The sequence below is a fragment of the Danio rerio genome, chromosome 10 (genome assembly GCF_052040795.2).
Source record: "Danio rerio strain M-AB ecotype USA chromosome 10, GRCz13ab, whole genome shotgun sequence".
In the NCBI taxonomy this organism is placed as follows: Eukaryota; Metazoa; Chordata; class Actinopteri; order Cypriniformes; family Danionidae; genus Danio; species Danio rerio.
In genome coordinates, this window is record NC_141030.1 from 5,298,174 (window position 1) to 5,324,504 (window position 26,331).

Genomic DNA, 26,331 nt, shown 5'->3' on the forward strand with positions numbered 1-26,331 from the left:
TTGATAAACGAGCTTGCATTTCCGGTTTGACGCATTCACGTGCGTATGAATGGAAGTCTATGTGGAGAAAAGTCCAGTGTGATCGCAGCTTTACACTGATTTTGTATTGCTATAATGTAAGGTAAACTTCCCTAACGAAAAAATGACATCAATTAGACACTTATTATTGGCGTCAACCAGAAAACAGATCACAAACTGATAACAGGACAGTCCAAAAAATTTGATTTGTGGCTGACACCAATGTTAAATGCTAATTTGATATCACAGTGGTCAACTGACATCAAATCGATTTGCATTTTTGCCGTTTTCTTATGTCCTTATACATCGAGGTGAATCATTTGTCAAGAAACACCAGGCTTAAGGTTCATAGACTTTATTTAGTTGCATTTGTTTTCAATGGTTTACATGACTGTAGCGAAATACTGCAATGAGAAATGAATATTAGACGGCCTACGCAATAAATTAATAAACCCTCCTTTCAGTCAAAGCTCTTCATATTATTATACTGAAAATAGACGAAAGTCATTTTCTTTAATATTTTACTTTAGAAAATATACTCACTTGTGGATGAACTATTCCTATTGGACACCTCGATTTTAAAACAACATCGACATCAAAAAAACAAATCGATTTGATCAAACCCTGAAATCTATTTGACATCCACACATTGACGCTCTTTTGACCACTAAAATAACCACACAATACATATTCAAAGAACAGTTTTATTCATCTGTGAGCCTCACATCCAGGCTTAAGCTGCAGTCATACTAAAGTTTGAGCTTGTGAAATTCTGTTGTACGGCGCTGCAAAAAGGGGCGGGATTAAACAAGATGATTAGACATTTAAAAAGCGAGTGATTGGTCCATATTTTAAATTCCTGTCCAGATAGGTCATGTTTTGATCTATGATTGGTCTCATGCAGTCATGTGATGCGCTTTCGCAGGTCAGACTGCACTAAGCTTGAACTTTCCAACGCAACGATCTGCGAAACTTGATAAACGAGCTTGCGTTTCTGGTCTGACGCATTCACGTGTGTATGAATGGAAGTCTATGTGGAGAAAAGTTCAGTATGAACGCAGCTTTACACTAATTTTGTATTGCTATAATGTAACGTAAACTTCCCTAACGTAAAAATGACATCAATTAGACATCTATCATTGGCGTCAACCAGAAAATAGCTCACAAATTGATTACAGGACAGTCCAAAAAAGTCAATTTGTGGCTGACACCAATGTTACATGCGAATTTGATATCAACGTAGTCAACTGACATCAAATCGATTTGCATTTTTGACGTTTTTTTATGTCGTTATACATCGAGGTGAATCATTTGTCAAGAAACACCAGGCTTAAGGTTCATAGACTTTATTTAGTTGCATTTGTTTTCAATGGTTTACATGACTGTAGCGAAATACTGCAATGAGAAATGAATATTAGACGGCCTACGCAATAAACTAATAGATCTGCATACGAATAATTCGTTTTTTTGTGGTTCATTGTACTCAACACAGCAGGAAGTATGATTATAAACATACATATTACCAACAAACGTAAACGCAAAAAAAAAAAACGAAATTCAAGACACTTCACAATGCGAAAAAACACTTAAAGTAAGTTTAGTGTGTGCTTTTCTTATATATATTAATATCTGAACACAACTGATGATTTAATTGGCGACCAAAGTGTAGTACTGTCGACATCTCGCCCTTTCGTTTTCTCCTCTCTGGTTTGATTTTCAATTCTCCGTTCCGTCTGAAAAACAAACAAGAAGATGTGAATTACGCTTCACGAAGACGCCGAGGCATCAAATGTAAAGGAATCCCAATTGATTAATAATAAAGAGACAAGAATGTGACTTTGCAATAAATAGTAAATACAATATCGTAACATTTAAAATGCAAAACCTTCGATTAAAACACAAAAGGAAAACATTACAAGCATAAACAATACGAGCAAGGTTAAAAAAAGAGAATGTATGTTAGATGAAATTTTTTCCACCGCTGTCAGTAGAAAAATCACACAATAAATACAAAATATTATTCAAATAAATAAATAAAGCACTTCTCCAGCACAGCGGCGTCCAAGTACGGCTTTTAGGATTACAGGATATTACAGCTACGCGAGCTACAAATAAAGAAAAGCAAGCATTACAGTTAAGATTAGAAGTGCATATTAACAACTGGAAAGTCCAGAGAAAGCCGTACCCTTCAAAAAGTCAACAGTTAAGCTTTATTCCGTCATATATTACCATTACTTGATGGTGCCTGTAAAAAATGGCATTACATTATGATTAAAATTACATTAGACCGATCCCGAAGAGATTTAAAAAGAGCAAACAAATCGAAGATAAAAGCTTGAAGTGTCCTTTTTAGGTTTTGCTGTAGTTGCTGTTGTTTTTATAAGTCATATACAGGATGTTGGAAGACCATACCAAACGGGAGCATTCGAGAGCGTACGCCTCTCGTACCCTGAGACAATCGGGATGTCAGCTCTTGGCCTGCAAGGAAGTCCCCGCTGGCAGGTACAAACAAGGTATATGTCAGAGTTAGGAGACAACATTCTTGCCCTGTTCTTGTTTTCTTGCAAATCCAAATCTTGTAAATCTGGTAGCCATTTAGCTGTACCTGTTAAATTTACAGTTAAAAACCAAACAGCCCAAAAGCCAGCTGTTACATTACTGCCAAAAGTCTCTATGTTACCACTACTGTAAAGCACTTCAGGGTGCTGTGAAACTTTCGAGAAAAACAAAAAAATAAGTTATGTATACATTACGGTTATTCGATCAAATGGGCATTTTCTAAAGAGGCGTCGGGTGTTGAGCGACGCGACACTTACCTGAGCGCTTTTTCGCTTGGTGGCGGGAGTTTTAACGTTAATACGGCTTGTAGCTGTTTTGATGGCCGCCTCGTCTCTGGGATTTGCCGTAGCCGCTCTGCTGATCTACAGTTAGGAGAACAAAACACAAACAACGCAGATGTCTGTGGTTAAACGGGTCGGTGGACGTTTGCTCCAGAAGGTGGAAAACAGAACACAGCCTCCGAATGAAATTGCGGTTGCAATTTTGGAGCCAAATTCGTAATACTTGCGTGAAATATGTAAACGTTTAAGCCCAAAGTATACTTCCGGTTTTTATTTGTATGCGAGGATGCATTGTGCGACATAAGTTTCGAATTGTTCTTATATACATACAATGTACACGCAACAGCTCGCATGCGTTTCGTATTGTTTTGCTTTTCTCAAGTGTCAACGTTGAACCAGGCTATTTTTTCGAAAGACAAACAACTTCTGAAGACGACAAAAACAAACAAAAAAAATCTGTCATTTGTCGTTCTCGCGAGCTTGCCTTTGAAAGACATCTTTTAGGCCAATTTATACTTCTGCGTCAAGTGCACGTGGCAGGTTCGGTGTAGCTTTTCACAACTTTCAAAAAGTGTAACACATTGTGACAATGTGGAGCGCAAGATCTGTAATTGGTCAACTTTGTGATGAATGTGGACTAGGCCGTATCGAGGCGTATCGAGTGTTTAATGGATGGATATTTTAGTTTTTTTTTTGTTTATTTTAAACACACAACAATTGTTTACGACTACAGTTGTTGAACACTTGCCTGTTCCCGCCTTTTTCTTCATTGAATGAATGCGAGTTGAGATACTTCTACAATTACACATTTCTGACGTAAAACCAAACAACCTTGACACTGTGGAACACAGAAATCCTAGTTAGTGTTTTGCAAGTGTTATTGTTAGAGACACACTGACAGATGTCAGAAGTATAAATGCTGATAGCACGTAGGGTATGCCGATGAAGCCTGATTTATACCTCTGAGTGCATACAGATCTAAACTCCTTGACGTGACTGACGCCAACCCTGATGTGCCCCTCTCTAAAAATATAACTACACGTCACGAAGACGTGTATCGCAATCATGGCTTTGTATTGTTCAGGAGTGTTTGAAGGTGTTCGCCCAATAGACTTCCATTCATGCGTATGTGAAGCTTCTTTTCGCATTTCTATACGTTTCAAAGTTCAAGCTTGGTGACTTGCGAAATCGTATCATGTGACTACGTGAGACCAATAGAAGATCAAAACAAGACCTCTAAGACAGAAATTTTAAATATAAAGCAAATGCTCAATTTATTTTTCTTTTACGTCTAATAATCTTGTTTAATCCCAACCCTTTTCGCAGTACCGTAAGACGTACGTATGCTCAAACTCTAGTGTGACTGCAGATTTACGAGTATTGAGTCCCGTGGAAGAGCTTTTGTTTGTTTTCTTTATGATTAAAGTTGTTGCACGTCCATCGGTTCCTGCCTCTGAATAAGCGAGTTTAAGCTACTTTTACAGTAAGATAGCATAACAGGTATTTTCGATGTTAACAAAACGCCCATGAAGAAACTTGAAGATCATAGAAACTCCACTGCCAGCAAGCATTTAGGAAGTGTAAGAGTAAAACAAACAGAACGTAGACATATAAATGCACGGTTACACGCAAGGCATGCGCCGCGTGTTACGGCGATCACTCCACGAACAAATATAATTCAGCCTTTACTCAACGCAGAAGTATAAACTGTGGACATGCTCACATTAAAAATGTACAATCGCATTGAAAACAATAGGGTCTCCAAAATACCGAACGAAGTATACTTGGGCTTGAATCGTATTCCAAATACTGTATTCTGAAAATATGGTAAGAGACAAGGATTTGTGGAGTAAATGGGTGAATGTTTGAAAACTGTTTATTATTTTCTAAAAACGACCACTGTCCAGCGGTTGTTTTTTGCATGGCCTACAGATTTACATGTCCGATGGATTCAAAGGCACTTTGACAAATGTGTTTTGAAGCTAAGACATCCCTTTCTATATTTAGCACCATAGTTATTATAATACATATGTACAATATAGCTTTGTGCAAGCAAGCCTTCCCTGTAAGACAAAAAGCAACTGCAGCAAGGTTCTAGAGTTTTCTCTCGGAAGCGTAAGGCATGTATGATACAAGCATGTGCATTCTGCTCTCAGATAATTTAGTGCACAATTGTCATAGTCCGGGTCGAGTACCGACAATCCATGAAACAATATATCCTTAGTTTTTTCATCTGTGCGTTCACAAACAGTATTACATACTGCTGTAGTCACCATATCCGTAGTAGTTGTTGTAACCCGAGTAATCATAGCCCCCGTATCCACCGTAGCCTTGATTGTTGTAGCCATAGTTCCCGTAATTTCCATATCCTTGATTCCAGTAATTTCCGTATCCCTGGTTCCAATTTTGATTGGGACCTGTAACAGACACCAAACGTACATCACTATTAATAATAGCTCAAGTGTGACTGCAAAGGACAATGCAAAAATATACATATACACTAATAAAAATGAAGTTTACAAACACAGCGATGTCGTAGATGAGCTGTTTTTCGATTCGATTTTCGATTATAAATAATTAATTAATAACAAATTAATTCTTTGTAGCCTACCGTTTAAACTACCTGACCTGCATGGTCTTTGTTTTACTCATAAACAAATCATACAGTAAATGAATAAAGGCAAGTTACACACACAATTACCACCTGTCAATCACTTTTTCTGCGGGACTCGTGAATAGGCAGTGATCTGTGTCGTTATAATGGCGTCGGTAAAAAAGATGCACGACCAACAGGAACCAGCCAACAGTATCTGAGGTGTTCGCTAAAATGACTAAGTACAAGTGTGAAAGTAAAAGATTGAAGCAGTCTACTGACCCGCTGACTGCCGGGACCCGCTGTCTTGAGCGCATGACTGTGTGTGCGTCTGTGTCTGTGTGCGTCTGTGTCTGTGTGGTCACGTGATGTGCATTTTCAGTGGTAGTGAGGAAGGAGGGCTGCTCAGAAATGCTACACGTCAGTGTGGATGTGGATCGTTGTTGTTCTAAAATGCCAGCGGATTTGCAACGGGGGCGGGGCGGTGGATCGCGATGCGCCCATCGTCTATCGGCCCAACCCTAATACGTACATAGCAGAGCTTGCAAACTGTGTTTTTTTTTTTGTCGACAAAATCCAAAATACTTCCACACCGGCGACTTCATTGAAAGAGGAGAGGGTTTAAGCTCTGTCGACGGGTCTCCTACGTCTGCAGTTCAACAAGCACTTTAACGAGCGTGTTTTTTTTCCCCGCTTGGCAAGCCAAGCTGACATGACATGGGGGCGTGGCAGCATCGACGATTCCATTTTTTGATTCGATAATCGAAACTGAGCATAAATTTAGATCGATTTCGATTTACCCTTATTATATATGATCATAAATTGACAGTGGTGTACAGTCCATGATGTTGGACAGCAAAAATTTTACTAAATGCATTTGCGAATTAATCTCTTTCGAAATTATGTAACAGTTGAAATTGTCACTGTCTAGTTATTTTCGAATGCTACTTCAGCAACTTCTGTACTAAGGGCTGTTAGCACTTGCTACTTAATGCGTTTTCTCCCAACTGATAGCCATTAGATTGGTTAATGATCCCATTATGTTTACAAATACAATCGCAGCCTTTTTTCTAGTGAATAATGTCAGAATTTAACGGTATTTTGGAATGGATATGTGAACTATCTTTTCCGGACAAATTCCGTAACATCCTTGCCTGTGTGAAAAGTTCTTTTTTGAATGTACCAGTAAAGTTGTTGTGGTAATTTTCCGGATATTTAACGGTATCGCTGTTAATGATTGGTTGATGTTCGAATTTACTCTTGGCCACACAAAAGCTTTTTATTTAGCTAATTATAAAAAGAAATTAATATACAGAGCGGCATCAGACCAGGAGACAGAATTTATGGGGGTTTTCCATTGCATGCTACAGCTAGGTTCACTTTTATGGGTTTTTCCACAGCATACAACACCCAGTATCTGATTAATCCCTTTCACACATACAGACCTTCCCGGATAATTACCGGCAATTTTACGGAAAGGTCTGTATGTGTGAACAGGCCCTTTTTAAAAAACACCTGTAAATTGGTTCCTGCAATTTTCCCTTTCACACAGTGATACCAGCAAGTGTTTTGATTGTTTCCGATTGTGTTTTCATGACTATACATAAAAAGTAGAATAATTTAATGTGAAAATGTTAGTTTGCAACATCAAGCAGAATCAACGGAAATAAATGAGACCGGAAGTCTTAAGCCAAAAAGATTCCAACGACTGCGCCCGCTCGCATGTGAAGGATATGGTCAATAGAGTCAACTTGATTTCAGCTCTCCTCGACGCACACACCAGCAAAGACACAGCTCCCATTGAAAATGAATGACTTCCGGCTACTTTGAACGCAGTTAGTTAATACCATCATGAACATTACCGAAGCACATCAAGGAGGCACATTAGCGACTTTAGCCACCAGCCAGGGTGACCAACAGCTACAAATTTGCTGCTACTGTGAATGAGGTTTAAGGTCCGATTACGAGGCTTCAGCGTCAACGCTTGACAGAGGGTGTCTCTGAAGTTGGGGCTGACGTGATCGTTATAGCAGCGTCAGCCAATAAAATTAGTCTGCAATCGGCTACTGTTTAGACTGGTGTATTTCCATAAAGCAATCTGATTGGCTGACGCGAAGGTCCAAATTCTGCAGTGAGCACGGATTCACAATGCAGTTCGGAAACGTCTGACATCACCCATTAAAAGTGAATAGGAAGCGTTGACGCTGACGCTCCATGTGAATGGGGCGTAAGGCAACTAATCTTTTCACGACCTGACGGCTAACTGCTCAGAGAAAACGCAATAGTATAGAGAACAAAAAGTGTGATGCGCACCTCCTCTGCCTCTCCCTCTGGAAGTGTATCCTCCTCTTCCACCCCACTGCTGCTGCTGCTGGTACTGCTCCTTCGACATCGCCACCTTCACCTCACACTGCATACACAAGCACACACACATTACACCATATATATTCACAATGAGCATTTCAACACAGATTCTAAAATAATAATAAATGATTGTGTTTAAAGATGCCTTAATAGCATATAGATATAGATATGTGGATCATTTAGCACTTTCAGCTTTTCCACAATTATTTAAAGATGTAAAAACAGATTTGTTAAAGAGCCCTATTCTGGGTTTTTGAAAATGATCTTCCATGTAGTGTGTAACACATCTCAAGTGACGTGAAATATGCAGCTTAGGCTTAAATCTGAAAGTGCACAGTGTTTAAAACTATTGATTCATCTATGAAAGAGTCGACTCAAAATTGCTTCACATAAAGCGTCTTAATAACGAGTCTTTAGCCGTTTCGGTGTGACGTTGAGACGAAACTTAAGCCAATTGTTGCGCGCCCGGAAAAATTGATAAACACTGTAGAAGATCCAGGTGGAATCAAGTCGTGTAAACATTGTGCTCAGCTGGACATTATTGGAAGTGTGAGAGGAACGTTAGTGGTATTTTCTCTACCCAAAAATGAAACTGAATAGTCAGTGGTTGAGATTTATTTTTGCAAAAATACCTCAGCATTATAGCCCCAGCATTGTGCTGTGTTTCCGTCATTTTTCTGACAAATGCTTCTGGAATCAACATGCTTACAACGGGGGATTTGTCAACCGTTTGTTAAAGGAAGGATCAGAAAAGTCTATTGATGTATGAGACTTTGTCAGAGCTCGACAGGAACTTTACAGTGCACAGTTCATGGACCAGTTTCTTCCTCCATTTCACAAGTGTAAGTACGTGCAATTAAAATAGTTGCCTCCTTGTTTTCTCTAGCTAGCAAATGATGTATTTAATTGTGTTTTGTTACATGAAATCGCTTGTAGTGTATTTGGTTAACTCTTTATGTTCTCCTATCGCGTCTAATGCTGCATTGAAAACGCGACGCATGCTGCTTTGTTTACGGCTTTAAATGCGTTTGTGAGCTAGCATTATACTGACGTTTGTCATTGCTATGGCCACCATCAGCTGTAATTACAGGAGTTTTCCAGGATTAATAACAAAACGGGAGGGTGGTGGGAGATGGGTCTGAAATACGAAAGACTCCCCGGAAAAACAGGCATGTTGGAAAGTATGCTCAGACATACACCATGCACTGACTACTTCAATATTGTTGATAAGCAATTCACTCTGTCTAGCGCTGAAGGCTGTCGACCAATTGCAACAGACTGTCATTGGCCCAATCAGCGCAGGGGAGGGGAGGGGTTTGGGAACAAATGAATCACTGAACAGATCGTATGGGGGTCGCTGGAATAATTAGGTAAAAATAAATGCACATTATAAGACAATGAAAGTGTTTTTTGTCCTTGCATGCATATCAAACTGTTGTTGTAGACCACCAAAACCAAAACATGAGCCTTTATAATGTATAATAGGGGCTAATAAAACAGAATAGTTTAATGAAATCAAGCATATTCATTTCCATATTCCCCCACTGCATTATCAATACTATATACATTTCAAAATGGTCTTATAATACACAAAAGCAGTCAGGAATAAACCCAAAACAATTGTTGTCTGCCACTTAAATGGATTAATTTCTTCTGACAAATAGGCTTTAATTAAAACTTGGCTGCCAAATGCAGTAAAAACGCACAAATTAATTTGAAATCTGTGCTAACAGATTTTTAAAAATGTGCCACATGGTTAAGAAAACTGCAACACCCATAATGCACTAAGCATGATGCCATGCTTACTACTTCATAGGCCTGATCAGAGATTCAAATACTCCTTTGCTTTAGCAAACTCTCAGTCACAGTGGTATCAATAGTAAAGTCTCCGTTTCAGACTAAACAAACACAAGGTTTAAGGTCAAACGAAGTAGTGGAAAACTATGTGGTTTCAACCAAATTTTTGTGTAAGAAACGCCATTTACAATGTTCAAATGAAGTCATCATTGAACTAAAACAAAGGAACAAATAACAATTAATCTTATGGAAACAAATATTTAAAGGACTGGTTCACCCAAAAATGAAGAAATGACTCTCAAGAGGTTCCAAACCAGCTTGTGTTTGTTTTTTCTGCTAAACACTAAAGTAAATATTCTGAAGAAAGCTGAAAACCTTTTGGTTACAGGTTTTCAGCTCTCTTCAGAATATATAGCTTGTATTTAATAGAGGACAGAAACTTAAACAGGCTTACAACAAGTGCAGGATGAGTAAACAACGATTTTCATTAACTATTCCTTTAACGCAGGGGTGTCAAACTCAATTCCTGGAGGGCCGAAGCCCTGCACAGTTTAGTTCCAACCCTGCTCCAACACACTTACCTGTAGGTTTCAAACAAGCCTGAAGGACTCAATTAGTTTGATTAGGTGTGTTTAATTAGGGTTGGAACTAAACTGTGCAGAGCTGCGGCCCTTTTGGAACTGAGTTCTTCTGTAGATTTTAATATATTTGTTTAAAAAAAAGACTTCTTAACGTTGTTTAAATCAGATTTTGAAAGTCTATTTTAATGTGTGTAAATATATCTAAAAGTAGATTTCATTTTAATGATGAGAAACTGCGTTTGCTGTAAGATAACAAACCAACAACTGTTATTACAGACACGCTCAGATCCAAAAGTGCTATTAAACCGTACCTTGCTTAACCCAATGTTGTGGTACTTCTTCTCCATGATTTTCTTTACCGGCTCCTCCTCTTTAAATGTTATAAAACAAAATCCACGTCTTTTGTTAGTTTTATTCTCCATTGGCAGCTCAATGGATTCCACCTGGAGGGTAAAAAAAAAGATTGAATGCAAACTGCTGTAGGATTTTCTCTAGTTTTATGTAAACATCCTATTAACTCCATACCTCTCCATAGGCATCAAAGTACTCTCTAATCTTCTCCTCTGGGGTATCTGGAGAAAGTCCTCCCACGAATATCTTCTTCACAGGCTCTTTAGTCTTCATGGCCTTTGCTTTTTTAGGATCAATCACTTTTCCGTTCAGTTTGTGCTCCTTTTGAGTGATCACCTAGGATTATTTCGAGTCAGGATTTCAATTATTCAGTCAAGACCATAACAAAAATACTGTTGATTCTGGTAAGCATCTATCCAAAATGATACCTTTTCCACACTTTCAGCTTCTTTAAACAGAACAAAGCCGAATCCTCTGGACCTGCCTGTCAAAGGATCCAGTTTCAAGGTGCAGTCGACCACCTCTCCAAATTTGGTGAAGTAATCTTTCAGGTCTTTCTTTGTTGTGTCCCAACTCAATCCTCCAACGAACATTTTCCTAAAAACAAAAAAGACATAACATTAAACATTAAAGGGATAGTTTTTACCCAAAATTGACAATTTTGTCATCAATCAGGCCCGGTTTAATTTAACAACTTTTGTTGAGGTTACACGAGGACGGAAATCCACACTACCTCAAAGTTTTCGACCCATAAAAACGAAGACATTTGAAACGCTGCAGAGACTGTTTTCGATTGGAACACTGGTGCTCTGCTTCAGTGTGGACCATACCTGCCAACATTCGTCTCTGAAAATATAGGAGACCGGGGATGACGGGAGGTGGGGGCTGGAGGAGGGGGTAGCAAACTGAAGACTGGGGTCCCTGGTCAGTACTACCAAGGTCGACAATCTGGGGACAGTACCAAAAAGCTGAGGAGCAGGTGGGGTGAAATTTCTGGAGTTTTCCGGGAGACGGAACAAACGGGAGATGGGTCTGAAATACAGGAGACTCCCGGGAGTGTTGGCAGGTATGGTGTGGACTAGGGCTAGGCAATTAATTGAATTGTAATTGCAAACTCTGTCCAGCAAAGTTCCAATTGTCATGCACATCTTCTCAAGGCAGTATGGTTAGGGAATGGGATGATATTCAGGTTCAAAGTTTGCCATGGTTTGGAAAAGCCCTGCCGTTTTAAAATCACAAAAATGTTCTGTTATACTGTTATGACATATACAACAGAGTTGGGCGATGACGACCAATTTGGCATCAATGTCTAATGTGAAACATCGCAATAGACGATGACATCATCGTCATAGGCGTTGGTGAATTAATTATTCATGAATAATTAAATAATTCATACCAAATTGATTATTTGTCGCCTACCGTTTCAACTACCTGACAGGCATGGTCCGTTTTAGCCATAACCAAATCATAAATAAATAAAGATAAGTTATGCACAAATTACCACCTGTCAATCACTTTTTCCGCAGGACTCTGACATAAATAGGCAGTGATCTGTGTTATTATAACGGCGTCGACAAACTTGATTGGTAAAATATCTTTAGTGTAAAGTATCTGAGGTGTGACACGTACAAGCGTGAAAACGAAAAACAAAAGCAGTGTACTGACGCTGTCACACGTTCCCTGATGAATTTAAAAGACCGAAGAAATGTTAGATAGAGACCAGCTTAATTAAATGTCACGTTTAACAACAATAGTGAGACGCGATTCAGTGGGACATCCTTAATAAACTGTCCAACGTGCACTGCTTAAAGCATCCGCTGAGCTGGAGCTCAGACGAGCACACGACAGTAAATGTGTGTGTGGTCACATGATGTGTGTTTTTAGCAAGTGGTACTCGTATAGTGTGGAAGGAGGGCTGTTCAGAAATGCTAGATGAAACACCAGTGTGGACGTGGATCATTTTCGCTTCTAAAATGCCCACTAAGACGTATTAGAGTAAACGGGGCCCAAGTGTTTTTTGCGAACGGGTTTGTGTCAGCTTAGCATTTTGACATCTATTGGCCATCGACAATAGACGATGGCATAGTCTATTGACCCAACCCTAATATACAAAGAACATATTTTCGAAAGGTAATCATAATACTGTAGTATTGTAGCAAATCTCCTGAGGAAAATAGCAGTTATTGATTAAACAGAAGATTTAACTTCTTACACTGATTCGTTGATAAAAACTTAAGTCGGAATTTCAGGTGAGGCTTTTACTACAGCCGTAGCTCATTGAGAAGCGACACAAACAGCTCTAATTACCTCAGAACCATTATCTCTATGTCATTATTGACCGCTTAAATTCATATTTAAACCGTTTTTTTCCATAGCTTATTCGTCTACTACAACTCTATGTAGTAAACGCTGCTCTTTTTAAATGCATATGCTGGAGGTTTACTAGAACTTGCTTTACTGACAAAATGCGCATGAAAACTGCCTCGATTAAAGCGCCCTGCTCTATTGTAGACGGAGCAAATTGGAGACATTAGAAAATGAAGGCATGGCTGTTGACATTCGCTCCCTGATTGGGTCTTTTGAGTCATCGCATATCCTTCCGTTATTCGTCAACCCCCTATCACATGACCATAATGCTACCAGAAGACAGATGATCATTTTCGCAGCCATTATGCAGTTAAAATCTGACTGTGTTCTAGTCCAATTTTAGACACTCACTCGCTAACTTTCCTTCACTTGTTCCCTCGGGGGAATCTCCAATGACAGTTTAAAGTGTGTTCCACTTCATCAAGTGAACGAGGGAAGCTTACATGAACATACCCTCAAGGGGGTCGCACATTGGTTATGTCGCTCGGCTATGCGTCACTTATTTTCAAATTCTAAACATAGATTTCTATTAGGGTACGCACACCCGCGCCGCAAGTCAGTGGCTGTCCGCGGTGCCCAGCTATGACTCAGAACAATGTTCATATTTCTGCCGCACCACAGAGCGACATCTGAATAGTTTCATTTTAATTTCATTCGAATGTGCGCGTCTGGTGTGCAACACTTCCAACTGATCCCCTTGAATCCCTCGATTTTGAGTGAGGGAGCGAGTCCCCTTCATATGCCTACTATGAACCTCTGTGTTCCAGAATGCGATGTGATTGTGACGTCACAACAGTGTAATTCTCAAGTGCTCAAGAGCATTTATTGAAACCCATTCAGATGTTCCACCAGGGGTCGACACTTGTGTAACGTAATCAATGATGCACATCCGAGGAAAAGAGGTGAAGGTAAGTTAGCGAGTGAAGGGCATAAAAATATGGACTGGAGTGCAGACTCTGTTGTTGACTATAGGACTGTGCGATTTGGGGAAATTATCTAATGGTGATTTTTTTTGACAGATATTGCAATTTCGATTTGATTTGCAATTTATTTTGCAGTCAAGCTTCAGCTCAATCTGTATCGTAGCTTCTTATTGCTAAATGCAGTGAGTGTTAATTAAAAAAAGGAACAGTATTAAATTATATTAGCAAACAACTCTGAAATTGTACTTTGCTGTTGCTAGCTACTAGATTGAGTGTCACTGGCAGTACTTTTAGTTACATTTTTAGCAAAATGCTCCTCATATCGTCACCTGTGGTACTTTTTTAGGTGCTGGTTGTTGCATTTTCTCATGCTGTGGCCACAATTCTGCAACAGCTCTTGCAAATTACCAAGTTTTGTTTGGTGTCTGTGACTTTGAAACCAATATATTCCCATATTACTGACATGCTTATTTTCTTTAACATTAATTAGTCTATTAATGCTTCTGAAGCGGCAGATGCTATCATCCCACTCGTTCGCGCTTTCCTGTTTGTTTTTATTGTGGGCGTTCTGCATAGTTCGGTTGCGCAATTCTGATTGGGCAGAATAAAAGTAAGCTCACTCAATTGGCTAGTAAGACTGTCACACACAGAAGGCAGTCATGCATTTGCTCTGGGTGGGGGAAGTTAAATTTATATTTCATATAGCAGCCTCTTGCGATTAGCTAATCGAAACGATTCAAATCACGATTGTGATTCGATTTTGATTAATCGCACAGCCCTAGTTGCCTAGTAACCACATGCTGAGTGAAGCACATACTTCCTGTTTATACTTGAACATACATTGTATGGTCACATGATGTACGTTGTTTAGTAAAGCAATATGGTGTGGACGGAGAACTTTCCAGAAACAATAAATGAATGCTATTGTGGGCTTAGATTGTTTTTGTTCTTCAAAAAAAAAAAACTTTTCCTTAAAGGAAAAGAAAAAACAATTCAAAAAAGGAAATAGTGCAAATTCCTTACTTACCTTCCACTTGAACAGAACAAATGATATTTTGAATAAAGCTGAAAACCCCTTACTTCCATAGTATTTGTTTTTTCCCCTACTATGGAAGTCAATGGTTACAGGTTTCCAACATTCTTCAAAACATCTTTTGTGTTCAACAGAAGATAAAAACTCAAAGGTTTGGATTTGGAATCTCTTGAGGCTTGAGAAAATAGTGAGAACGTTTTAATTTTGAGGTAAACTTATCTCTTTAGAGTGATTTCTATCTGATTTTAATCAGATTTCAACTCGGGAGGGATAAACTTAACACACCAAAGTAGAGTAAATAGGTTACTTCATTTCATTTATTCTAAAAATGCCTGAGAACATGATATGGATTAGCATGTTTGTCAGACAGCAAATACTGGGTTGTAATTATATGTAATGTGATGTGCAGCACTGTGACTTTTAACATAAGCAGCTCATGATAACAGTGTTTTTAGACTCAGTGCACCTCGGTTCACTGTAAATAAATCCTGCTCTTCTGAATGCCGTCTTCGCGAATGCTGCATTTGAGTCTGAGTCGCTTATAGACCATTTCAATGTGGTCATGTCATTGGCCCATGAACATTTCCTGCATGTTATCAAACTATTTCATAACTGTAACAAGAGGCAATTCAATCGTAACTTGATAAAATAGCTGTCATAACATCATTTATCAATATGTGGCTCTTTTTGGATTCTCGAAAGCTACAGAAATAAAAAATGTAAAACAGGAAATACATTGGGACTATTGTTTTTGTTTACGTCCCATAAAATGGTCTATGATGTGCATTTGAAAATGTAACTGTGATGGAGTATCTTTCCAGGCTAGTCAAGAGAATCTGTTGATTAACAGAAGCATTTCATTATTTTCTTACAAAAATTAAAACAACCATAAATATTAGATTTAATTTTCATTTTAAAAATAAATTAGCATTGCAGATTAGCAGCAAAATAATTGATGTTTATTAACTTTCCATATTGACTATTACACGTGTATACCTGTAGTTATGACCAGTCTTTATAGGAAATAATAATTATATAAACAATGACTACCTTGTATGACTAGTCTAAGTAGTTTCTGCAACCGACCATAGATGATTATATTTCAGTCTTGTTTTGTCATAAAGTAATTCATTTATGCATACTAGACAAAAAAACACCATTCAGTTCTAAATCCGAGTTTCTCAAAATATGCTTTTGTCAAATTGACATTTGACAAAGCTGCATTTGAAAGGCAAATGTATTTGGAAAATGAGTCAACTTGCAGCTGTCCATTAAAGCGACAGTTCACCCAAAACAGAACATTCTGTCATCATTCACTCATCCTCCACTTGAACAAACCTCAATGAGTTTTTTTTTTCTGTAAAAACACAAAAAGGATATTCTGAACATTTTTGGAAATCATTGACTTCCACAGTATATGTTTCCTGCTATGGAAGTCAATGGCTACAGCTTGGCAACATTTTTCAAAATATCTTTTTCTGTGTTCAACTGAAAAAGGTTTGAAACCATTTGAGTGTCTTTCATTTTAGGGTGAACTATCAAACGAATATTAGGGAACACTTTACAGTGAGACGGGCAATACATCTGTTAAAGTATTTATTATTCTTTCATCAATTTACTAAATAAAAATTTAACTGATCATTGTTAATGCATGTAAATGACACAATATTACAGGGTTTCTGCCGCTTTCAACAAGTTAAATTTAAGATTTTTTAAGAAGATTATGAATGAAATTTTAGAAATATACAAGGCTAAATGCTAAGGATTTTTTTTCATTTGAATATTTTTACCTTTTGTCCACTGTATTTAAATTTAATAATACAATAATAATAATTTATTGATGAAAATATATAGGTCAGGTCAGTATCCTTGGCAGTAACTTTTAAACAAATGTTACTGTAAGTAATAATAACTTTATGGTATAAATGTTATTTTTAAAACGACTTTTATAGAGATTGGGAATGTATGGCTGTTAATGGCTAGATTTGGTCGCTACACATGAACAAGGGAAAATTAAGACCTGTTAAAAAGATTTAAGACCTACAACACGATGTTTCAGTATATTTAGACTTCTTAAAGCCTAAAATTTAGCTTTTGAGATTCAAGACAATTTTAGACACAGCAGATACCCTGTACTAGGATATGACTAGTAAGTTATATTTTAAACAAAAGATAGAAAACATTTTAATAAACCTTCATTTACATTAAAATCACCAAATGCTTTGAAAGCATTTCAATTGATAGTCCACATTAATTACTACAAACGTATGCAAAGCGATCAATCGATACTCCGACACACATATTCATGTTATTTACACAACCGGCCACTTTTGATAACGATATTAATATTGCATAATGACCACAAATATTAATGCAATGATTATAATACTTTAAATTAATATAAAACGATTCCTTGTTGATAATTACTCATCTAATCGACTACTATTGGGAAGCGATGTATGAACTCAAGGTTATTTTATTCTTCGGTTACAGTCTGTTCCCATGGTGCATCAGGAGCCGAAACTCACCCTTCGTCCTCCTCATTTTTACTGGCATCAATCTTGGAGCCCTCGGCTTCTCCCTGTCCTCCATTATCCCCCGACATCTGCTCTTCGCCGAAACCTTCTCCATCATCATTTTCCTCCATCTTCATCGTCGGGTCTTCGCCCAGAAACTGCTCCTCCGACATATTTGATCAACTATTGGCGAAAACACGCGCGGCTACAGTCGTTTCTACAGACGAAAACGTCTTAGGTCGTAACCGAAGCGAAATGCCTATAAATCGTGTTAATGCGGCTCAAATTCGCGTTTGTATTAGTCTGATTTCAGAATGTCGATGGCAACGGCGTCCATTCACAAAATGGCGGAGAACCGGAAGTTGAACGGGATGGCGTCACTAAGGTTACAAAATACGTCAACGTCGCTTCACGCTCATTGGCTGTAGGGCTGGAAATCTAGTTTGTTTATCTCAAACCTTTTAAATGCATAATATTGAATTATTATATGTACATTACATATTTTAAAAAAACTTAGTCATAAATGTTGTATAAAATAATCACACGACAAAGAAACATTGGTTTTCTCAGAATTTTTAATCCCTTTATCCAAAAACGTCAGGAAAAGAACTAAAAATACAAAATAAAGGACACTTTTCCTAATCAAGACTTAAGAACACATCAGCACAAAACCTACAGGTTCAATCTGAACAAAGCACAGAATAAGACAAACTTGGGAAACGAAACACCTCGCTATTTACAAGGTTAGACACTGGATTTGTCCCCAGAGGACCGAATAACGTTTTTAATAGTTGTTTAAGGACAGGATTCCACACAAGCTGCCTCCGAGGAGCAATGTCGAAGTCAACCTGCCCACCTACAAGAGAAGAGAGCAGAGATGAATCACCCGGTTTCCACACCTCGAGCAAAGCACGTCCATGTTTCAGTGTTTAACTTCTTGAGCTGTCGATTTTAAACTAGGAAAACCATCATTAAGGATTAAAGATCATATGTTAAACGTCTCCGACTGACAGAACAGCTCATAAGCCAGCAAAAGCCTCAGCTCCAAGCGGTTTGTGGACCAATCGAGGAGCGAGCCCAAACAGGTTAGCCTTTATCCTGTGTAAACGGTATGGTTATTAAAAACTTTAGCCAATCCTTGAACTGTTTTAAATCAGATTTCTCAGCTTTTAATGGCTTCGTAAAACTCACTTTACATATGATCTTTAAAGGCTATGCTTAAGAAAAAAGCACTGAGGTGTACCCATTTGAAGTTCTCTATGGCCTCTAAAGAAAAAGCAAGCATTATGAGAGAGTTTATGCAATTATTTACATGGGGAGGTAACCAAAAACCAAACATTACAAAGAAATAAATTAATAAATCAATCACTGAAGCTCCACAACTGAAATACAAGAGCACTACAATTGAAAAAAAGAGCATACAACAAAGCAGTTATCAATCACTTTTAGGTTACATTAACAAAGTCCTGGAAAAAAACATTTGGAACTGTTAACGAAAACCAACAACTTAATGAAATGGGGGAAAATCTCCTTTGTTTGTTTGTTTTACGCTGGTACAGGAAGTTGGAAGAGACCATACCACAGGACAGCGCTTTCTCGTGCATGCCGTGCTCTCTGCCCGCTATGTGCGACGCCCAGAGAATGACGTGGTCAGGTGACACACGGCCTGCAATGAAGTCCCCGCTGGCAGGTACAAACAAGGTACAATAATCAGAATTAGGGAAAGAAAGGAAAAATAAGGAGAGGCGCCTTTTACTCTGTACCCTTTTAGCCGTACATTACCTGTTAGCATTGCTATCAACTTTTTCTATGTTATTCCTTTATGATCACCTGTTAAAGCAGGAGGAGAAAATGGAAAAAACCTACAGAAAAACGCTTACGCTTTTCTGGCACGCTAAAAAAAGCAAAATGGCTACACAAACAGGTGCAATTAAAGATCTATAGACATGTACTCTACTCCTTAGGCTGTTAGTTTATTGTCTATTGATCTTTAATATTGAGGTCGAGCTCAGAGCGCAGCAAGTAGGCAATCTTACCATTGTTTCGCCACTTCATCAATACGGCTGGTAGCTGTTCTGATGGTTTCCGCTGTCCCGTGAGGCCTTGCCATAGCTGCTCTGTTGACCTATAATTTAATATATACAGTGATGAGGCCCGGTGTAGCAGAAATGCAACATGTATGTGAAAAAAACTAAAAACACAATATTATGTAAATCAGTGTCTCAACCATGTTCCTGGAGGACCACCAGCTCAGCATATTTTTCATGTCTCCTCAACTAAACCCACCAGATTTAGATCATCAGCTCATTAGCAGAGACTGAAACCCATCTAATGGGTGTGACGGAGAAAGGAGACATCCATGCAGTGTTGGTGGTCCTCCTGGAATGTGGTTGAGAAACACTGATGTAAATGACAGTCAATGTGCATTAAAAACTACACATAACCGTATACATAAATATATGTTGGGACAACTACTTAGTAAAAACTAAATTTGCTAAAGGTAAATGTTAAAAGAATCACTATTCAGCACACAAAGTGAATTAAAATGCTTTCAAAAATATTTTTATTTAAAAAATATATATAATAAACTATATTATAATATTGTAAAACTGCTTTATTTCAAACAATGACCATTTAATGTAATATTATAAATCATGTTTTAAATATGTATTCATTTTAATGCCGCTTAATTAGTTTTTTTTGTCAGTGAATGAGGAAGAATGTTGAGTTTGCTATATCAGCTTTTCTGGCCATGTCATGGCAAAAAACAGATCAAGTTTACCACATTTTATAAGTATAATTTTCTATAATTATAGAAATATTCTAACAATTAAAAGTCATCAACAGCAATAAATAATACACAAGATGAAATACATAAATAATAACGAGAATATAAAAATCTAAAACAGTTTAAGGTTTACTTCTGATAAAAATTGGACAATTTCAAAAGGATTCACATTTTAAAAATATTTCATGTAAAGTCTCCAGATAAAAATAGTATTTTTTTGGCAGTGTCAATTAAATGCGGAGCTACAAACTGACAAAGCTAGCTAAACATCACAAAATGTCCAACCATCTGATAAAGTGTTTCATTTAGAGAGCAAACTTATGTATTATTCTACATATTCTTATATTTTTTGTGAAAAGAAAAGGCTGAAAGCCCTGGAAATTTCATATTTTAATGTATAATATAATGTTTAATGTTAATATAAATGTTTATAAAATAAACTCCATTTAAATAAATGTACTAAATATTTTCCAATCTACCCATTTTGACATTTTTATTTAAATAAATAAATTAAATAAAAAAAAAAACACTATATTATGTTTTTAAATGTTTATAAATTGACAATGTTATACCTGAACTAAGTGTAAAATAATCCCTGTACAAAATCCCTGCAATATAGTTTTTAGTTGAAAAATTACATAAACTCCCACCAAATGGGTTTTTGGCACTAACGATTAACTCAAGCCACACGGACTGCCTGAAAAAATACTGCCGATTCATTGCACTTCTTATTTTATTCAACACTTAGGAGAAAACACGTGTTGTATTACCACTGTAATCATCATAGCCTTGTCCATAGCCATAATTCTGATAGTTGTATCCTGAATAGTCATAGCCAGAATAGCCGTTGTAGCCCTGGTTGTATCCGTTGCCGTAGCCTCCGCCATAGTTCTGGCCGTAGTAGTTGTTGTACCCTTGATTAAAGCCTTGTCCTGTTCAGAAAAACAGTTTGTTGGTTTAGTTCAAGAACTTGTGGAAGCAGCAGCAGCTCTTGTCATTTCTCGAAGCGTTTACCTCTTCCACCACGGCCCCTGAAGCCTCCTCGTCCTCCTCCGAAGCCCCGGTCTCTGTTCTGCTGCTGTCTGTAGACTTCTTTAGGCTGGGCTACTTTAATTTCACACTGTGAACAAACATAAGAACAAGATATTCACATCAACAATAACGGGTTAAAAGCCATTTATTCATTCACCCTTTCATACACAAGTTTTAAATACTTAAACTAACCATTATGAGTTTTTTTAATGTCCTATTAATTATACCACAAGTTTCATGATGCTTTATCATGTGACACCACAAAGTGTGCCTTTCCCCCCCATTTTATGCAAATATTAACAAACGTCATAATTCTATTGTGAAGCCTCTGATAATACGATTCTCAAAGATGTGCAAGACCATGCATTTCATTATTTAAACTGCTTGTTAATGATCATATTCTTTGATCTATTTTGCATGATGTGCGATGCAGTGGAGAGATTAGAGCTGCTGGATCTACAACACGTTACGTATCCAACTTATCCTAAATATATGAAAGTGGCTGTTTATCTGGGAGAAGCACATTTTATTTATTTATTTATTTATGTATTTATGTATGTATTTATCTGTTTGTTAATGCCTTATCAGCAGCATTGGCTATTGTCATGGCAAAACCTATACTAAATATACAATGGATAACATACAATCACATCAGTTTCTAAACAAACATTCATTGTACAAAAAAAAAAAAAAAACAGCAACAACACCAGGAAGAGTCATGTACAATTTTTTTTGTTTGATTAATAATAAATATTCTAAAAATCCTCCAGAAGATGAAGCCTTATTTCCTTAAAATATTTCCTGAATAAATGCGTTCTCTAATATCTAATATCGGATAATAGCGGTGACCGCTACCATCATCATACAGCAACATTGTAAAAATAACTATATGAACTCTTACTTTACTAAATTTTTACTTTTTTTTTTATTTTACAGAGTTCAACGCTAAGGATTTTTTCTACTGGCCCGATTGGGACAGCGGTTCAGATTTTTACTTGCCCTGCGAATATTTTCACTGGCCCCAACAAAAAAAAGTTAAGTTAATAGATATTTCTTAGCCACGTTTTTAATATTGTGTCAAAAATGTGTTTTGAATCTAGAATTTTCATAATTTAAAATGTTTAAAAATGTATAATGAGCATATCTTCGCATTGTACCCACGTAAATGTCTGCTTCCAAGACATTCTTTTAGCCTCATAAATTCATTTCGCTGTACTGGTTTTTACCAGGTTACAAAAAAAACGACATGCTCACAACATCCAATCAGATAAAAGGAACCGAAAAGCAACATGGTGTTTACGACATCACTGAGAAGGCAGCATTTAAAGGCTTACAAGCACAAACTGTTTCTCGATTCTAAGACTGTATTCATATGCAATTGACAAATAGTCGCAGACGAATTGAACTTTTGTGACAAGGCACTACGAATCGGGCCAGTAACAATTCTGTCTACTGTCCAGAGCGCCTCGCACGCTGGCCCCGGGCCACCGGGCAGTCCTTATTGTTGAGCCCTGTTTTATTTACTAAACTGATTTGATGCATCATATTTTTGTCATCAACATACCTTCCCTGATCCGATTTGATGGTATCTGTTCTCCAGCAGTTTCTGAACAGGCTCTTCTAAAGCGAATGTCACAAAGCAGAATCCCCGTCGCTCATTCGTCTTGGTGTCTGTGGGAAGCTCGATGCTTTCAATCTTTTGAGAGAAAAAAAATACAGATTGGATTAAAAGTACCAGTTTGTGGGCCCTACTTCCAAAAAATATACATTCCTTTCCTTTTTTATGTGAAATATTAGCTCTCGTACAGATTTGAATTCAAGTCACTCACTTCCCCATAAACTCCGAAGTATTCCCGGAGCTGTTCCTCAGTAATGTCTGGACTGAGACCACCAACGAAAACCTTCTTAGGGGGTTCCTTGCCCTTGATGGCTTTGGCTCTCTTGGGATCAATTAATTTACCATCCAGCTTGTGCTCCGTCAACTCCAACACCTAAAAACAACCCATCAAGAAACAGCTATGAGCAAACTTTTGTTCATATATTTGCATCATACACAATGACTGACAAGGGCTCGCATACCCGGTCCACGCTCTCAGCATCTTTGAAGAGCACGAATCCAAAGCCCCTGGAGCGGCCGGTCAATGGGTCTGTTTTGATGGTGCAGTCGAGGACCTCTCCAAACCTGGACAGGTAATCAGTGAGGTCTTTCTTGCTGGTGTCCCAACTGAGTCCACCAATGAACATTTTCCTACACCAAAACAAACAAGATTCAAATCACGTCACTGAATTAACAATGCATTACCATCTACTGTAACATAATAAACCGGTTTTATTTTTAAGCTCAGTACTTTCACTTAAATACAAATTATAAACCTTTGAATTAAAAAATATGTATATATTTACTAGAAGAACTAAATCTGACAGATGTTTTAGGCTTCCCAAAGTACAATTATTTAGAATTACTTCATAAAATAATCTATGCAGTTATATTAGTTACTAAAAGTTTTGTAAAATATATATTTACCCTTTTCATACATTAAAAAAACGCTAAAGCCATGTTGGTAATTGTTATGCAAGTATCACAGTGTGTAAAATGTTTTATAATATTATTATTATTCATTAAAATAAATATTAAATGCAAGTAAAATGTGATATAGTGTTTGAAAGGACCTCAGAATGGAATCGTTTTGTTGTTTAGAATGAAATCAATATGCGAGTTTGGACTTTCGAAGAATTATGAGTAGGCCCACACGAAATCTGCGCGTTCATTTTTTAAGCCCATCATTAAGTATATTTATTTACTTGTATAAACGTGTAAATTTATATATATTCCGTTTTTAAATTAAATTCAGGGATAATAAATGAATTTCAGAGATATTATTAACTAATTTAAAAAGGTGCAATTGATTTATTTACAATACAGTTTATGAAATAATATATTTTAGTCTTTTAGTAGATATATTAAACAAGAGGCTTGCTTTGTTTACCAAATAAGTGGATCTGATTGGATTTGCATTGTAAACATTAAATAAAAGTTAAAAAGGTACTACTTTTAATTTAATATATTAAGTTTTTTTTAGTTATGATACTACCAAAACCATTATGCATATTAAATCTGCAAATTTTTTTTTTACAAATTATCTCAAGAAATAGCAAAAAGGCCTGCAGATTCTGTCTGGCCCTTCAATTATAAACTCAGTCACAGCTATTTGATTAAATTCCATTGCGTTTAGTATTAGTAATTCTCAGAATAAATGTTATTATATTTCATAAATGTATAATATTCGAGTAAATCGTGAATTTATAGCTTAATTACGATTCGTACGTAATCTGATATCCCAAAGAAGTACAATTTAGTAGGTATTAATGATGAATTTGAAAATTTAAATTAATAATTAGCATGATAAAAACACAGTAACGTTAAACGTTACCCTTTTCCCTCCCACAAATTTCCAAAGGTATTAAATAACTTATATTACATTCATTTCAAAATAAATGCATGTTTTATGACATAACTATTCTTCCGATGCGTATGTTATATGTTATAGCAATTTTGAAAGCGTTATAAACGTTAATAATATTACGCACAAACTGGACGCCAAGCCATTAAGTTAGATGCTAATCTGCAAACGGGTACGTAATGAACAACAAGATTCTAGGCGTCTTTAAGCTTTATGTTGTGCATATTAATAACGTAGACATTTTAAAAACGTATTCCATTTGAATTAGTCGTTTAAAGATGAAGCAGACCGGCGTCTGCCTGCACTAGTGTCTCTTAGCGGGGTGTCGCAGGCAGGCCGCTCTCCGGGACTCACCCGTCATCCTCCTGGTTTTTACTCGCGTTTATTTTGGAGCCTTCGGGAAACTCATCGGTGCTAAAGTCACCTTGCTCTTCGGCCTGCATTTTGAAGTATGTGTAGTTATTTTGATCCTCCGCGAGATATATATTATAGATTATATTACGCCGGTTTTAAAAGGTCAAACACTTCAACACGAATAAAGTGCCGCGTTGATTAAAATGGCGGACGGACGGAGATCAGTGACGAAATCCGTCTGCACGAGAAAGAGAGGCAGTGGGCGGAGCTTATGCAAATACATTTATTTGTTTATTTACTTTTGTGTTTATTTACGTTTCATTCAATTATATTACCTAGTGACAACATTAGACAGTTTATAAAATTATCGTGTTCCTTGTCACATCCTCCTTTGCTCTAGTTTGATAGTGAAAAATGTCATTTCTTACAATATTATTTTAAACTATTGCATTAAATACACTGATTTGTAGTTCAAACTGGCTTGGTTTGGTCGCCCTGCCCCATAGACGACGCAAAAATGAAAGTTGGAAACAAAACAGGAAAATAATTCATAATGAAACTATGAAAATGTACTCATATGAACAAGACCCGTATAGTTTATTTAATATTTTATGCAAACACAGCATAGGTATATATTTGTACAAAAAAAAAAACATAAATAACAATAGCATGAAAATTATAAATATATTAAAGGAGCGACATAAATACATATATTTTTTAAAAGATAAACCACAGGCATCCACAATACTAATACAAATGCTTACAAATATGTATAATGATGTATTATAATGTGTAATAATCATAATAAGATTTTAAATCCACTTTAATGCACTTCCAGAAGATTTTGTTTTATAATAGCTACAAATATAAATTATTTTATTTATATTAAAATATCTTGTACGTACAATTAGACATTGATAAAATTAAAAATTGTGCAAATTACACAAAATAACGTCTGCCCGAACACTATGCAGGTGCTACTGTGTTTTTTCAAAACAATTTTGATATTCAGAATACACAAATGAATAAACTTTATGCGATAGGTAAACAATTTTACAGTTATTTTTAGCTTATTTACTTCCTCACCCATCCCAGCAGCAGGGTTGCCAGATGGAAAACAAAAATAAAATCTAATACGGGCTACACGTCGTAATTCTAAACAACAGATAGATTTAATAACTGGAAACAGCAGATAGATGCTAAAATGGTAATTGTGTATTGTTTTCTAAAATCTATTATTATTATCATTATCATTATTATTATTATTATCAATTTCTGTTAATTATTGAGTTGTAGTCCACTATGTTAAATAT

The 26,331-nt window shown here is 36.8% G+C and overlaps 2 protein-coding genes across 16 annotated transcripts; both read right to left on the reverse strand.

Moving 5' to 3' along the window:
* Positions 1–1,348: 1,348 nt before the first annotated feature.
* hnrnpd (heterogeneous nuclear ribonucleoprotein D) lies at positions 1,349–17,747 on the reverse strand. 8 transcript variants are annotated; one of them, XR_015500461.1, is made up of 9 exons: positions 17,396–17,747; positions 10,973–11,141; positions 10,719–10,880; positions 10,505–10,636; positions 7,765–7,861; positions 5,132–5,275; positions 2,835–2,939; positions 2,431–2,513; positions 1,349–1,751 (listed from the first exon to the last, which is right to left on the reverse strand). XR_015500461.1 is itself a non-coding variant. In XM_087269569.1 (8 exons), exons 1-7 carry the CDS (start codon positions 17,554–17,556, stop codon positions 2,872–2,874), a joined length of 933 nt encoding a protein of 310 aa, XP_087125695.1. In that variant the 5' UTR covers positions 17,557–17,747; the 3' UTR covers positions 1,349–1,751; positions 2,835–2,871.
* Positions 17,748–17,940: 193 nt separating this feature from the next.
* Positions 17,941–25,244, reverse strand: hnrnpdl (heterogeneous nuclear ribonucleoprotein D-like). Of its 8 annotated transcripts, none has more exons than NR_137312.1 (9): positions 25,019–25,244; positions 23,283–23,451; positions 23,033–23,194; positions 22,768–22,899; positions 21,186–21,291; positions 20,942–21,103; positions 19,420–19,508; positions 18,963–19,066; positions 17,941–18,239 (listed from the first exon to the last, which is right to left on the reverse strand). NR_137312.1 is itself a non-coding variant. In NM_001328494.1 (8 exons), the coding sequence occupies exons 1-7, from the start codon at positions 25,105–25,107 to the stop codon at positions 19,438–19,440; spliced, it is 891 nt and encodes a 296-aa protein (NP_001315423.1). In that variant the 5' UTR covers positions 25,108–25,244; the 3' UTR covers positions 17,941–18,239; positions 19,420–19,437. The 8 variants fall into 8 exon arrangements, 4 of the variants coding, with proteins under 4 accessions (NP_001315423.1, XP_087125287.1, XP_087125288.1 ...); XR_015500295.1 differs by having other exon boundaries at positions 20,945–21,103; positions 25,019–25,241; XR_015500294.1 differs by having other exon boundaries at positions 18,963–19,508; positions 20,945–21,103; positions 25,019–25,241.
* Positions 25,245–26,331: the final 1,087 nt, after the last annotated feature.

What these genes read in the sequence shown, in the direction of transcription:
- hnrnpd (XM_087269568.1), bottom strand. Translation starts at nt 17,556, where the DNA reads ATGTCGGAGGAGCAGTTTCTGGGCGAAGACCCGACGATGAAGATGGAG. An exon ending in ACAACATTGGGTTAAGCAAG is followed by an intron (nt 7,862 to 10,504) that starts GTACGGTTTAAT and finishes TTGTGTATGCAG; the next exon opens with TGTGAGGTGAAGGTGGCGAT. An exon ending in CGGATATGGTGACTACAGCA is followed by an intron (nt 2,940 to 5,119) that starts GTATGTAATACT and finishes TCCTAACTGTAG; the next exon opens with ATCAGCAGAGCGGCTACGGC.
- hnrnpdl (NM_001328494.1), bottom strand. Translation starts at nt 25,107, where the DNA reads ATGCAGGCCGAAGAGCAAGGTGACTTTAGCACCGATGAGTTTCCCGAA. An exon ending in CAGGGGCCGTGGTGGAAGAG is followed by an intron (nt 21,104 to 21,185) that starts GTAAACGCTTCG and finishes TTTTCTGAACAG; the next exon opens with GACAAGGCTTTAATCAAGGG. An exon ending in AGGCTATGATGATTACAGTG is followed by an intron (nt 19,509 to 20,941) that starts GTAATACAACAC and finishes ATTAAATTATAG; the next exon opens with GTCAACAGAGCAGCTATGGC.